The sequence below is a fragment of the Sorex fumeus genome, unplaced genomic scaffold (genome assembly GCF_029834395.1).
Source record: "Sorex fumeus unplaced genomic scaffold, SorFum_2.1 ptg000007l, whole genome shotgun sequence".
NCBI lineage: Eukaryota > Metazoa > Chordata > Mammalia > Eulipotyphla > Soricidae > Sorex > Sorex fumeus.
Window position 1 is genome coordinate 24,598,999 of NW_026606064.1, and position 16,790 is coordinate 24,615,788.

Consider the following 16,790-nt stretch of genomic DNA (forward strand, 5'->3'; position numbering starts at 1 on the left):
TTAAAATTCACTAACAAGCTTTTGGCAGAGTGTGTCTTATGGACCAGATTGAGCTCTGGGAAATATGTTTTCCATTTTCTCTACTTGACCGCTTTCCTTACCCTCTGGAACAAACACTGACTCTAGTCAGTTTCATGTCGTATGTTGTATAAACAAACAGCCTTGATCACCCTGCTTCCCTTACATAAACAAAACTTGTTCCATTGTACTATCACTCTCTCTAAATAGTGATGCATCAGGGATAGAAACTCTCAGTTCTTTGGATTTCTGGTACCTAGTAGCAGCAGCAGCAGCAGGGGGGGGGGGGTGGGAGGAGAAAGAAACAGAATATGTTGGGTTATGCTTCTCAAGACCAACTTAAGCTAACGATTTTTGTTAGTATTATATTTGTGAGCATCCCATAAATACGTATTTTTGTCCTGGCACTGTCTGTTCCTGTCTTTTCTTTTCTCACGTGCTTGTTCTTGTCCTTTTCATATGGAATCTCCACTGTGCTCTTTCCCTCCCCATGCTTGCTTGTTCTTTCTTCTCTTTGTCTCCCTGATGTTTTGATGCAAAATTGAAACAGACTCATAGAAGATAATTAGTAGACCTAACCGGCTATTTTGGGAGCTAGAGAGATGGCACAGCAAATAGGACACTTTCCTTTCAGGCAGTTCATCCAGGTTTTTATCCCCAGCACCACGTAAAGTCCTCTGACTCTGAGCACTGCCAAGAGCCATTCCTAAGCACAGAACCAGGAGTAAGCAGTGAGCAAAGTTGGGTGGACATGGCCCTAAAACATAAAAAGGGAGAACCATGGCATGGGGTTGGGAAGCTATTTGGGGAAATATTTGAAAAGGAAATATTCACAAAAATACAATCACAGACTTCCTCATTGGTCTATCTTTCTGAACCCACTTGAGCAGGACAGAATTGAAGTTCATCCCATGATTCTCTGGAAACTCACAGCATCATTCTTTAGGCAAGTGTGGCTTCCAGTTTTTAGGATGCCCTGCACTTTCAAGTGTTACCTTTTACGTTTTCTGAGAGTCTCTTCCAATGACTGAGTAGCAAGGACAGTGTAGGAAACTTCCAGTCCAGTCTGTGGCTGGTGAGATACGATTCCCTTTTTTCTTTATCAGGGTTCTCTCTTTTCCATTCTTTCGTGTTGGATGGATGTCCCAGATGAGAAGCTCTGGCTTAAAAAGCTTGAGTGGATCATTCTTGCTGATCAGCAGTCTTCTGTGTGGGAGAGATGTGGAAATGGGACCTTCAGAATAGTACTGACCTTCACTCAAGCCAGACACAGGATAAGTACAGGGCCCTGACACTTCATTATCCACTGCCTACTTCTAACTTGACTTACCTGTGCTTGCCCCCATATTGACTCACATATGATCTACAGAATGTACTTAAGGTATTGTTGACCTTAAGCCGTGTGAGTGAAAGGATGTGCACACCTTGTGCAAATGAGACTGGCTTTGTTTTACCTACTGGCCTATTATTTCTCTTCTCACTGGTAGTGAGAAGAATACATGTTAAGAAATAACAATCACTGAAAGATTGTAGTATTCAGGTTAAGAGGGAAAATGGTTAAACTTATACATGATTATGATGAGTAAAGGATCTTTTTCTTTTTTTGTTTTTTATTATTTTTTAGAGGTCACACCTATAAATGTTTGGGCTAGGTCATGCTCAGGCCTATGGGTCAAGAGCTACTTGAAAAAAATGTAAGGGGCCATATAGTCCCAGGGATTGAAATTACAGTTTCACACATGCTAAAAAATGCTGGACAATGCTATACATGTGCTCTACCATGTGAGCCACAACCCAGCTCAGAAAATAAATTTTACATTTAGTTCACACTTGCAATAAAATTGCCCTTGAGGTCATGATCAATAAATTAAGGTTGGCAAATAACCTAGAAAGGAGTCGCTGAAGCTATATTTTTTATGAATGACATAATACTTAAACAATATCATAAGTAATCATATAAGCAATATTACATCATGATATTAAGAAACTTCGAGACCAAATGTTCTATGGTATATCATTACAACAGGTTCCAAGTATCCATGGAACTGTGATTTCTTGGTAGAAGTAATGGTAGATTTGTAGAGACTAGGGAAAGAAAGAATGGGATATATAGTTTTCCAGGAATGTGTATTTGGCAATAAGGAACATAAAGTAAAATTTCCTGAGCTAAAGATAGTGAGGGACTCTAGGAGGAGTGATAGAACAGGAGGTAAGATACTTGCTTACAGGCTGGAGCTATAGCACAGCGGGTAGAGGATTTGCCCTGCAGTAGCCAACTCAGGTTTGATTCCCGGTCTCTCATATGGTCCCCCGAGCACTGGCAGAGTAATTCCTGAGTGCAGATCCAAGAGTAACCCCTGTATCATTGCTGAGTATGATGACCCCCCAAACAAACAAGCCAAAAAAAGATACTTGCTTTGCATGTGGCCAATCTGGGTTATAACCCTGGCACCCTATTTGGTCCCCAAGATGACCTAGAAATGATTTCTATGTGGAGAGGTAGGAGTAATCCCTGAGTAGCACAAACTATATCCCCCAAACAAACAAACAAACAAATCCCCCTCAAAAAGTGTTTAGAGTAATCTGTGGTACCAGTTCAAAATCTTTAGGCTTGCAGAGAAGTCATTTATCTGGGCATCATTGTGCTACAGGGTTGGTAGGGAGCTCTGCCATTCTTACCTTGCACCTTTTACCAATAGTTCTAAAATGATTGTTTACATCTTTGTTTTGTATTATAAAGGGGGTTGGGGTAGCACATGCCCATTTGAATGGAGGGCCTGTGAGTGGTACACAGTACCTCTATTCCATGTACCCCATCTGACCAGAACTTGATACATAGCTACATCTACATGCAAGAAAACCTTGTCTTTGCTGAATAACCATGCGTTCTATTATTATTTAGAAGGAAGAATTATTATAACCATGAATTTTATTATTATTAAGGAGGGAGAATTGATTGGGTGTGGAAAAGTCTAACTCTTCCTCCGAGTATGGATAAATAGAAAAATTAAGAGTCTTGAAAGTTGAAGTGTTTTACTTTAAACAGAATGATTAGCTTAAGATATTGCGGAGACCACAGGATGAAAAACTATAAATATTCAGCATTCTTTTCTAGATATAATCATGATCTTTACAAATATAATCATATACTTTGGAGTGTTTAAATAATGTCAAGATAGTCCATTCTTTTTCTGTCTCTTTAAATTGCATTTCTAATTCTTCATCTGACCATCCCAACCTCTTTTTTTCTCTTTCTGTCTATACAAAATTTATTCAAGGCTTCTCTCCCCTCTTTTACCACAAGCACTTTATAACACTTTCCCTATTACAGAGCTCATGACATTGTCATTTTGTTACGCCTGCCTGTTATGAATGTTCTCGAAAGTGCTATTACTTTTCATAACACATTGTCTACAAAAACTTCTCTAGGCATGTAATTTTTGCTTCTTCCCCATATACCATATATCTCCGATAGGCAAAAATCCTCTCAACCTTCTTTTGAGTACCCTGGAGTGCCTAAAGTGTTGTTTCAGAGGAGAGCGAGTGTTCAATCAATAGTATTAATGCCTTTATTTGCACAAAAATCTATACAGTATTTTCAGGAAGTTGATCCTCTCCAAGATCTGAAGTACCAAAGCTAATTTCTCAGGCCCAGAAAGATAGAAAGATTCAATAACTCAAAGACTGTGTGGAATGGTAACATAAGCAAGAGTTGTTGAGAAAAGAGTGGCTGGGTTTTGTTTGTTTGTTTACAAATCATGCCCTTGATGGAGATTTTACTGTAGTGTCAAAGAGAGCTTTGCTCTTACACAAGTATGAAACCCTCTGACTATAGGAGATAATGATAGGTTTTTAGTGCTGAATATAGATTGCTTCTATGTATCTAGAATCTAAATAACCAACAAGCTCACCCAACTGAAAAACAAAACAAAATAGAGAAGGTCAAAGACTTATTTTAAAAACAAATTTGGAAGAGATGTCAGGTTTGACTAAATTATCTTTCAAGAGTAAATACATACGTATTGCTCGCAATTACCACTAATGTAGTATAGGTCTTCAACATCTTTTAAAAATAATTTAGATTGTGTTAAATGACTTAAAAATTATTTTAATTGAGAAGAATACAATATAAAATTATGGAAATTAAAGTAAAATAGGTATTCCTTTTAGATGATTGTTGGAATTACTTGTTATTTGTAGAAATTGCCAATTTTACTGGATAAAAACAAGATGATAGATTTCTACCTCTTATCGCCTCATTGCCATTAAGCTTCGGTTTCTGTATTAGTTAATTGTGTAGTTATTAAAATAATGTGCAGAGGGAGCTGAAGAGATAGTACAGCGGTTTGCACGTGGCTGGGCCCTGGGTTTGACCCCCTGTACCTCATGTGAATCCCTGAGCACCTCCAAGAGAGATCCATGAGTACTGGAGGAAAAAGTCCTGATTACTGCTAGGTATAGCTCAACAAAACCATCACCCCAACAGCAAAAAGTCAAAGTAATGTGAAGAGATGAGATAAATGAGAATGTATTCAACAGACAAACTCCAATTGTATTTGTTTGTACCCAACATTCTAGGAAAGACTAGAATACTATTTTATATGAAGTTTATTTTTTTTTGTCTATAAATTAAGAACTGTGGTCTTTGGGTCCTTGTTCCAGTTGAAGTAAAGTTACTTTCAAATTAAATCTTAAAACATAGTCTGGAGTACAGAGGCCAAGGCACGTAGCCATGACAATAGTTTAAATCCTGGCAGCCATCTATGGTCCCTGAGCACCACCAGGTGTAACCCCTGAGCACTGCTTGGTGTTCCTAAACCCAAAATAAAATAATTATTTATATCAATTATTATATTTATTTTTAATGCTTAGAATAAATTGTATATAGGGGTATTGATAAAAGACTAGAGAATGATATTTGATAGATCCAGTTTTCCAGCTGTTTATCTAATTCTTAAACCCTTGTCCAGTGTTCAAAATTAACATGTATTTATAATTCCCAAACTTATTGAACTTATTCCCTGCTAGAGAACCAAAGTCTTCAGTATAGTGTAAATGAGAAATCATTTGACTATTATTATATCCCAATCAAAGTAGGTAGTCATTGGTTTTGTGATATGTCCATTTCTTTCTCCTATCATTTTATTAAGATGGCTTATTTAAAGTTTGTTTGCACAAACTGATTTGTAGCTAAATCAGCATTCAAACACACATCTGTTCTGCTTTAATAATGCACTGATCACTGTTTCTGAGGAACCATGTAATTTAAATTAATTATTGGTAAATTCTAAGTGATCCAATCTGATGGTTTAGACAACCTAAAAGAAAAGTTGCCAGTTAAATAAGTTAAATAGGTCCTAGTGTAAAGCATAGAATTAAAAGTTTTTCTGACACTTCTAGGACTTAATCTGATCATTTTTACAAACATGTTTGTTAGACACTGATAGTTTGAATTGTAATTTGTCAAAATATTTATCATTTACTATATCAAATCCAAATTATATATTGTATCACCTTGTTGCCATACTCATCACATTTTGAAAGAATAACATGTGTCCCTATAGAATATGAGAAGACTCTATCTCTTTAGCTGAGAAACAGAGTTTTAAAAAATTATTTTACTATTTATTTCCAAGAGTACAAATGATATCTTTCTGCCACGTTTTTACACAGTATCTCATTTCCTGCTACAATTTGCTATAATTCCAAAGACACCAGACTCCAAAAGCATAAGAGGGTTCTTGTTTCCAGTTCCTTTGTGAGACTAATTTAGTATTGTATTCTTATGGAATCATGACTGTTCATCAAACTGAAATTGATAGGATAGAGGGGAGGTAGCTACCAACCAAAATATTGAAGTATGAAATATTGAAATATTGAAGTATCCTAACTTTTGATCCTTAAGGTACTGATTAAGTGCATACTGATCAGGAGCACATTTTAATTACCATACTAAATGCTAATATGGTACTTCTAACCATGGGAGTACTTGAAAGATATCAAAAACATAATTTTTCCCTTAATAAAAACAGGGTAAATATGGATACTGTTAAATAAATAATGTTGCCATTGAATCTTACTTTGTCTACATTCTGTATAATAAATGAATTTTTTTCAGACAGACCCTTTCAATCTCTAAGATGTCTGGTTTTGTGTACTGTTTCTATTAAAAATACCAATTGATCAAGGATATACTTTTCCTCACAGAAGAGAATAGAAATTACTAATAGTAATAAGTTCTCCCCAAAAAGGCCTCCTACAAGCATTGCATGAATCATTGTCTCCACCTAGTGCTGGCTTCTGGGAACTAAAGATTGCAGTCTACGGAGACTATAAAGTTCCAATTTATGTTATGCACATGTTACAGTCATTATAACCGGGCCTGCTAGTGCCATTATAGTTAAGAGTCTGTCAACTCTTCATTTATAAAAAGAAATATTAAGAGGTCTATTGCTTTTACATAAAAGCTCATGCTGTGCTGGAATACTGCAGTCAAATGGCCTTTGCACTATGTGAATGTTTATTAACAGTGGAAGTTGGACTTGACCAGCTCCTTTCTGAGTCACCCCTGAGGGGTTGGTTATCTCCTGAACCCAGCAGGAGATATTGTTTTCCTTTCTTGAAAATTTTGAAAGTAAATGAAAAAGCGGGTTTACATCCATGCATATATATATATATATGTATATATGTATATATATCATGTACATAATACGTTATAGACACATTATATACTGTGATTAAATTTATCTTTTTGAATTATTACATGGTAATCCTTACAAGGTTTAGTCTTGACCGCATCATCTACCCTCTTGGCCATGAGTTTATTTAGACTTAATTTAGACTTTTGTAGCCAGGCAACCTACCTGAAAGTAGTGCTTGCTAGAGATTTAATTTGCCTTCTCGAGCCATGATTTTTGTATTCTCATTATAGTTACATAGAAAATAATGAACTGAAGCAACATTTATATGTTAAGATTTTATCAGGAGGTTCAAACTTAGGTCATCAAAAAAGGAAGAAAAAAACGTGTTTCAGAGAAGAAGAGAAATAAAATCCTGGTGGTGTATCATTAGAATTTGCCATAGTTTCATGAGTTATCTTACTAGGACACCTTCCATCCACATCTATGTACTGGATATAAATTCCTTTGCTCTAGGAATTTATATAAAGCTGTGCTAAAGCCTTTTCTTCTGACTTTTTGCTAAATGAGAAAGTTGCTGGTGGGAGAAGATGAAATGACAATAGTGATGGCCAGGATCTTCACTATGAATATAGACAACAGTGACTGGAGTGATAGTATAGAAAGTAAGGCAATTGCCTTGCACACAGCCAACCCTAGGTTCTATCCCCAGGATCACAAATGGTATCCAGAGAACCTCCAGGAGTAATTCCTAAGTGAAAAGGCAGGAGTAATCCCTGAGCTTTGCTGAGTGTGGCTCAAAGACCAAATCAATATTTCAAAACACTAATATCAACAGAGGCAGAGGGGTTGAGTAAATTTGAACTGAACTCAGTTTTTGCGGAATAAGAACATCCATGTTTCTTACTCCACTTTTTTTCACTTGGTCTCTAATGATCTCTGCCAGGGTATAAGCTACCCTCAATTCTGCCTGATGAAAAGTGATAGTTCAGCATTTAAATGTGCTCTTCTGTTGCAGTCTTCTAAAATGATTTTAATAGGGTTAACAAAGTAAGACTCAATCCCCACTGATGTAGCTGAGACTGATAATTAGCTTCCTCCTCTGCCCATTCTAGATTTCTCTTAGTCTTTCTAGCACTATTTCTTGTCTGAATCACATTATCCAGGGCTTTGTCCCTGTGAAGTGAGCCTTCAAGGTGTTTGACTCTAATTTTGACTTCACTACTTCTGTTGTGCAATTGAATGTAGCTCAATCTATGTGACCTTATGACTTGGAAGATATTTATGTACCCATCCCGTGGTGGGCAGCTTTGCTAAAACATCCAACTGGAGACAGTTGTGTCTCAGTCTCAAAAAAAGTTTTTCTATCCCCCATGTGTCATTTTTCCATAAACATAATGATTTTTCTTTGCAGAGACTGTAGTCCTGTTCCAGCGTCTCAGGGTTCACATTGCATTTATTGTATTGACCATTCTGAGACCCAAAACTATATTCTTAGATACCTCTTATGCCTCACAGTGACAGACAAGCCTTTTATAACCTGGATTTTCTTCAGATTCCTCCCATGCTACTCCAACTGAAATTTGTGGGCTTCTGGGTTATCTGGTTAATGACTCAGAGCAGTATTTTTCAAGTGTGGTTTATTTTGTCTCTATAGCGAAAAAGGATCTGTTAAAGCAGTGCATGTTGTTGTTGGTATAAGATGCACAACAACCCTCTCCGTTACTTCAGATAAAATTCCTATGTGCATAAGGTCTCTTCTGACCACCTCTGTTTTTTTGGTGAAGATATTCACTAAGAAATGGGTGATTGGGGTTGGGCAGGTAGAGTCGGTAGGAAGTTTAATAAGAAGAAAATGGTGCCTCTAAGAGAACAGAAGTTTGGGATGGCCCAGAAATCCTAGATAGCCCACATGAAGTTTTTGCTTTTATATTTAAAATAGTGATTGCCAACACTCACAGATATAACATTCTTTTTGTAAAATATATAGTTTATAAATACCCATTACTATCCTAAAATAAAATTAGCAGTTAATATTTTCTCCAATGTAATTTTTAAAGAAATGCCCAAGCACTGATAATTCTGACACTAGGAATATATTCTTAATATACATTTCATTATAATTGTTAATATATATGCCATAATTAAACTTGCAGATACTTTGTTATACAGAGAATCACCTAAAAGTGAACTACAAATGTCAAAGGAATACTGATGACTCAGGAAACCATGAATGGTAGAACTATCAGTGAAGAAATTTTTAAATTGAATAAATAATGGATGGAAAACATCAAACAAATGTACTCTCCTAGAGATAGCTGCATTTCTTAAAAATTTGATGTACATTAAACTGCTGCAAAAAAGCTCTCCTATAAAATATAGTACGGTTTTAGCTCAAGTAAACATTCTTGCTTGTCTATGAATCCTCACAGAAAATTTTTGAAGTAAATAGGCTGCAGAACAAACTTTTTGTGTGTAGGATTTATGATTCATTGAAGAATTTCTTAAATTTTTTATCCTTTAACTAAAATGACACTAATATCATACAGTTATTGCTACAAAAAAGTCGTCACAATCTTGTAAATGTTTCAAATATAACCATACCACTTTTCCCTCTCTTATGCTCTGTGATTTACTGCTATTGTATTCATGTGGGGTTTTTTTCTATAGTTGCTGTTCAACTGTTGAGGTAGACGTTTTGAATTAGTAAACAATTATCCATTTCCAAAATCAGCTTATGGTTTTTCAGAGTGTACGAAAAGGAAAAGTAGGGTAATGGGTTAGGGCAAGAAAGTGCCTACATCGCTAAACTATGATTTTTAGGTTGGTTCAGAAAAAGAAAGTGGACCAGCCACGGAGTTAGAGAGTTTGGCAAGGTGATAGAAGCAGTGAATTGGGACAGTTAGTGGAGATGATGAATTATTCATTGAATCTTCTTCCTCCAGCCACTTCCAGAATATCGTTCTGTCTACTTTCTCTAATTATCTTGAAACACTTATAAATGTATACACTGGTGAAGACGAAGTAAGGTAGAAAGGTTAAGTATATTGAGATTTGGCAAGCAGTTTGGTTACTATGACTTGTTTAGGTTGAGTCCACAGGAAGGGTAGATGATAAGAAACAGTTAACATCACTTAGAGGCCATGGAGAATTTTCTACTTAAGTATTAAATTTTCTACTTAAATATTAAAAGAAAAATGTTGAAAGATTTACCTCCCCTCTACCAGCAAGAGAGGTAGAAAGAACAAAAGTAAACCAGTCTGGTAAACACTTCAAGTAATGATATGGAAGAGTGTAGAATTGATATTCATGAAGTAAAGAAGGGTGACTAGTGCTATAGTCTACTGATAAGTGTTTCAAGATAATTAGAGAAAGTAGACAGAACGATACTCTGGAAGTGCCTGGAGGAAGAAGAAAGAGAACTTGATACATACTTTAAAGAAAAACTACTGAGGTCTTTCCAAGAGAAAAATCCTTAGTACATAGCCAGATATTCATATGTATGAAATACGTATTTGAATTCCTACCATTTTCACCAGCAATCGCAGGAGCTTAGCACCTTTTAAAGTTGTTCATTTTCCAATAGTTCAAATGTGTCGCCTGCAAGAATGAGCTTCCCATTTCTTTCAGACCTAACTTCTGGTTATGGAGAATTTATTATTGTCTTGTATGTAGCCAGCATCCTAGGAGGCAGCGTAGGAAAATAACATATAATGTCACTGAGAAAAAAGGAGAAATGTGACAGGGGCTGTATGCCACCACTGCTGGCATCTGAGAGCCAACCTGATTTTCACTGGTCTTCCCTGCTACCACCACCTCTTTTTGTTTTAGTCCCAAGAGTTTCCATCACTAGGAAATCTTTGCCATTGAACATAAGGCTGAAAATTGAGGATTGCTCTCCTGGCATTTGGTGATCTGAGAAAAATTTCTGTTTTAGATAATCACTATGTGTCGTAGAAAAGTATAAGTGGCAAACTTCTCCTGCATTCTCATTTATTAATTTGTGGTTTATTATTTTAATAAATGTCTGTCAATTCATTTCAAAATTAGTATTATCTAACTGTAATGCTTACTCTCTTTCTATTCAATTTTATTGGCTAATATTAATTTAGTAATTTTACATCTCTAATTTTAAGATTACAATATTAATTTTTTTAAATTGCCAATAATTGACTCTTCATAGTTTATCTCTTTATAAAATTACTTAGCTAGTTTTTTATATCCTTAAGGATTAAAAATATTTATTTCATAACCTGTCAAGATACACAAACAAGGATATGTTTTCCATTTTCTTTTTCAAATCTGTGTTTTTAAATCATGAAATAAATTTTATTTATTTGCATATAAGCAGAGTTTATTTTTTAATCTCTATACCTAAATATTAGGTCAATTTTTCTATTTTTCTATTTAGGGTATGGAGCGATAGCACAGCGGGTAGGGTGTTCGCCTTACAAGCAGCCAACATGGCCGACCCGAGTTCGATTCCTCCGCCCCTCTCGGAGAGCCCGGCAAGCTACCGAGAGTATTCGATATGCCAGACACAGTAACAACAAAGTCTCCAATGGAGACGTTACTGGGCCCGCTCGAGCAAATTGACGATCTATTTAGTTATACTATATTTTTATTTATATAGATATCTATGCAAAAGATTTTCTATCTTATTTTTATTTGAACCATTATGCTAATTATATTTTAGTTACTTATTTCTATTTGGATTCTAATTATTTCTTTATTTACTATAAGAAAAATTTATGTATATATGTATATATTTTTTAACAATACCAAGCCGCACTCAGGTCTTACTCCTGGATCACCCCTGATAGGGCTTGGGGGGACCATATGAGGTGTCAGGGATTGAACTCAGGTCAGCTGCATGCAATGCAGGAGACTTACGGCTACTGTACTATCTTGCTTGTCCCTAATATAATCCTTAAAGTTAAATTTTATGTTGAATGCCTTATTTAACTTTTTGAATTTAACTTTGGCACAGCGGTAGGGCGTTTGCCTTGCGCGCAGACAGTCCGGTCAAGCCGGGTTCGACTCCTCCGCCCCTCTCGGAGAGCCTGGCAAGCTACCGAGAGTATTCAATATGCCAAACACAATAACAAGAAGTCTCACAATGGAGATGTTACTGGTACCGCTTGAGCAAATCGATGAACAATGGGAGGACAGTGACAGTGACAGTGTATATTCTAGTTGAAAACCTTTTTTAAGTTTTCATTTTTATAGTTTTTCATTGCTTCCTATATCACTTTGATCACATTTCCCCCTTTATCTGATGTAATTCTATTTTGAAAAAGAAAACATAATTTAAACACCTTTAATGTTTGTGGTTATATATAAATTTTGAACTTTCATGTATATTTAATTGTCTTTTGTAATTTTCCACAATGTCTTACTTGTTTAATTTTTAAAGTGTACTAAAGTATATTTTGTTAGTGTGTGGCAAATGTTACAAATATTCTAAGAGTTATTGAGAAAGACACAATTTCAGGTTTTTTATGTATTTATTTGTTTTGTAATTTTACACCATTACAACTGGTAGTCTTTTGGTCATGCAATGATACCTTCCACAATAATATGCCCATATAAACAAATTGCTGTTGAAATGTTTATGTTTTACTTTATTTTTCTTTAAGAATTTTTATATGATTCTAATTATAAAATGTAATTTCTTCACTTTTCCTTTTGCCTTAAATGTTGCTGTCAATTACAACTGTCATTTTTTTTTCTGGGTTCGAATCCTTCCCCCCTCTCAGAGAGCTCGGCAAGCTACCAAGAGTATCTCGCCCACAGGGCAAAGCCTGGCAAGCTACCCGTGACGTATTCGATATGCCAAACACAGTAACGACAAGTCTCACAATGGAGACGTTACTGGGCCCAATCGAGCAAATCAATGAACAATGGGAGGACAGTGCAGTGCTACATTTTCTATTTACATGATTCTCTTGAACAAAGAAAATGGTCTAATTTTGTTTTTTAATTCAAACTGAATGTCTACCTCTAAAAAATACTCAATAACTGTCTTGAAGTGGCATTTAACCTCGCTGAATTCCTTTTTTTCTTTCATTTATTCTAGATGGGCCATAAAACATGAAGGAACCAATAAGCCAGGCCAGTGGAAACATTCTAAAATTGAAAATCCTATGTGGAACAAGCTTGCCTACATATGGCCAGTCCTTCCGAATGGCCAACTTAATGAGGTTGTATTATATTGTGTTTGTGATGTTTATTGAGACTTATAAAGTAAGGCCCAATATGTGACCACATTTTCTGAAAATTTTTATGAAGAGTTTGAATTGTAGGTGTTATATGCAAGAGACAAATTGATGATTATTAACCAATTAGAAGGATAAGCTTGAGATATGCTATCTTTAGATAGATATGTTCTATATGAAGATGGATTTATCTATTTTTTCCTTGTAATATTTCAAATTTTATGTGTTTTGAAATTTAGTTCTTATATGTTTATTTAGTTTACTTATGTTGTATTAGTTTATTGAGATCTTAAACATCTTGAAAAGCATCTCTTGGTAAATTGAAACTTTTATCACTAGTTCTCTTTTCTTTCTGTTTTGGTCATTACTTGAACTTTGTAGCTTGCATATATAGTCAAAATCAAAGATTTAAAATATATTTCTTTTCTCCGAAACAATGGAGAATATTAGAATGACTTAAGTTTAGCTATACAAACTAACTTATCTGTTATTATTGTCATTTTTCATTATCTTTAAACTTTTTCCCACAGGCTATTAGTACTGATGTATGTAGTCAACACTTATTAACAGTTGTCTCAGTTTTTCCTCTTTAGTGTACCTACTTCTCTCCTAAAGTTCTGTCCTTCTACCAGGTGTTAACTGTCCCTCTGTTTATATACCTTACTTTTAGTTCTAGGCAACAGACTTTTCAGTAAATTTTATAGCAAATGTCTTTATTTTGCCCTCATTTGCATAAAGAATTTTCACATAACAAACAGAAGATGTCATTCTGACATCAGCCTTCCACTGCCATTGTTGAGGATTCTGTCTAAATGTTATTCCTTTGAAAGGAACTTAACTTTTCTCATTAATTTCTCATAATGTCTTATAATGTCTTCATTTAAAAAAAAATTCTCTAAAGTTTCACCACAGTATGTCTATGGAAGGATTCCTTTGAAATTCTGTGGATTTATGTCTATCATCACTTCTAGAAAAAATATCACCCATTAGCTATCTAAATTTAAAAAAAAACACCTCTTATTAGGTATATGCTAGAGCTTCCTACTTTGACCTTCGTATCTTTTAAACTTTCTTTCATATTTTCTGTTTCTTTGCTTCTTTTAGATATTTTCAGATATTCTTTTTCAAATTATTGATTTCTCTTCATCTTTACCTAATGTTCCTAAACTCCAAGATGAGCGTCAACTCATAATATAAATTCTTAATGAAAAACTTTTTTTCTCTTTCACACAGAGAAAGTGTTTGAGATGGCTTATTTTGCTTGCAACTAACAAGATGGTTTCTTTGTTTTGTTTATCCTAGTAGTGAAATTCTGCCTATTGTGCGTCTTGTTTTATGAGAGGAATTCTGTTAGATGTCCCACTGTGGTGGGCCGTGAAAATTTTTTTCTATACTTTGCAAGACCATGGAAATAGGCACCCAAGTATATTGAAATTTTACAAATTCCCTCAAAAAAAAATTCAGTATTCCCGACTAGTACCATTATTAATACTAATACTCTTATTCTGTTTTTAACCTTACTATTTAAGTAAATCAATTAGTTGATTCAAATAAGAAATAATTATGTTTAGAAACAGAAGTTAAATATGTACTTTTAAATATTTACTTTAAAAATATTTTCTGGTAACTCTTATTGAGAACCTTCCAAAATCTAGGGAAGATGTAAGGCGGTACGGAAAAGAGGAAATGTTTTTGTGGTGAAACAGCTACATAACAAATCATTTATGTCTCAGTGGTGATGAGTTCTCTGGGAACTTATTTCATACTATTATCAGTGTTAATTATATTCATCCTGAACAACAATGGAGAGTTTTGCATGAGCAAATGGAATTTTGTATATCGTAGGGTCTTTGTCTTGAGGTAACTGTGTGCATCAAAATCAAAAGAGCTAACTCTGTTGGAAACATTTGGTCCAAATTATAATAAGTAAAAATTTTTTTTGAAGCAAGATAATTTTTATTGAATGAAATTTACTTAGAAAAATGTGAGAGGAGAGAAAGAGAGGAATACAAGTTCAAGAGAACAGAGACAGAGAGAACACAGGCCTGAAAGAATAAACCACTATAATTAGACAAAAAAATAAAGTTGCTGAAGAGGTGGGTTAGGAGTGGGGGAGGGCCGCTAATATGGTAGTGTGTTTGGAGCTGGAATATTGAATACCTGAGACCGTTATTAACAGTTTTGTAAGTTATACCACCAAAATAATAATAAATAATAATATAGATTATATCCTTTAAAAGTCTGTAAGAATCTTAAGAAAACATAATATTTCTTTTTTTTTATATAATTTATTTATTTATTGAATCACTGTGGGAAAAGTTACAGAGCTTTCGGGTTTAGGTCTCAGTCATGTAGATACCAAACACATTTCCCTTTACCAATACTCATTTTTAACCCCGAACCCCAATAGACCCCCACCTCCCACCCCTCCCAATTCTTGTGAGGCAGATGAGTTCTAGTTAATACTCTATCTACTTTGACTAGATAGATTATTTCGATAGAAGATGCACAATTATTGTTTAGAATTTACGACCCACCCCCCACAATCAGACATGCTGAAACAGCGTTGTGAAATGATTTGCTTTCTACAACTTGGTTTAAGAATAAAATGATGTCGCGGCCGCGCGGTTTTGAATTTCTGCTATTTTACTTATTGACCCTGGAAGAATTTCTATTAAAAGTTAGCTAGTTAAGAGATTGGTTTCTGTGCCCTGGAGTCGTGGCCGTGCCGGAGAGCCGCTCGTGGGGGGCAGCCGGCGACCTCGGTGGGGCATGGGGGATGGCCCACAAAGCCCCCCTTCCCATGAGGTCCCCGCCGCTCCCGCCAGCCCCGGCTCAAACCTGCTTTCCACAAGGCTCCCGTGCGGCCACCATCTTTCTTTCCAGAGAGGAGCGGGCGGGCCGGTCAACGCCCTTTCCCCTCCGGGCAGGCTTGGTGGCGCGGTTCAACACAAGTCCATTTGCTTTTCTGCTCCAAGCGGCTGGTTCTCTGTGCTAAGTCCTTGTGCCTCCGGGGCCGTGGCCGTGCCGGAGAGCCGCTCGTGGGGGGCAGCTGGTGACCTCGGTGGGGCGTGGGGGACGGCCCACAAAGCCCCCCTTCCCATGAGGTCCCTGCCGCTCCCGCCAGCCCCGGCTCAAACCTGCTTTCCCCATAATATTTCTTAAATTCTTTTAGTTTATCTTGTGACCCATTTCTCTGGAAAACTTGCTATGAGTTTGTTATTTTCTTATGTTCTATAGAGAAGTCATAATTGAGTTAAAGTTAGGCACTGAGAAGTTTTGTTCCTGAACACTTGAGCAATGAATTTTTTATGCAAGAATGAAATCACTGGGAAAGTGAATCTGAGGAAACTATAAAGAGTTTGGGATGAGCCACTAGACAGTAATTTTAGTTCTAGATCACTAAATTAAAATGTGTATTTGGATTCATGTTAAATGAAAGAATATTAAGTATACACATTTCAATAATTTGTTACAATGTTCTAATAAATCTAAAAGGGAAGAGGGTGGTGAGGAAAGAAAAATATAGAGATAAAGCAGGTGAATACATTTAGCATATTAATAACAAATAAATCATACAGGGTCAGTTTGGCCAAGAAATTTTCGTCTCTGGAACTGGACTCCACAAAAATTCAGGTAATCTGTGGTTAGGGGGACAATAAGGAAAAAGAAAAGCAGGAGGATCGAGGCAAAGGGCCCACAGCCCATCTGAAGTGTCCCAGCCTGAAATGTCACTGAGCCGTGGAAGATTGTGAACATATTGAAAGCCACAGAGAAATGAATGGGAATGTAACAAATCCAGCAGAGAACGGGCAGGGAGGAAACAGCTGTCCCCAGTGACCTATATTTGTGTTGTCCTTCATTATCCTGTCACTGCCTCTTTCTGTTTCCATAAAGGACACCGTCAAAGTGCCTT

General features: G+C 35.9%; 1 protein-coding gene across 1 annotated transcript in view; it reads left to right on the forward strand.

Annotated features, from left to right (window-relative positions):
* DCDC1 (doublecortin domain containing 1) overlaps positions 1-16,790 on the forward strand; it is a 509,452-nt gene that overhangs the window by 409,369 nt on the left and 83,293 nt on the right. Inside the window, 1 exon segment of the mRNA XM_056135538.1 lies at positions 12,736-12,859. Coding sequence (XP_055991513.1) covers positions 12,736-12,859 — 124 coding nt within the window.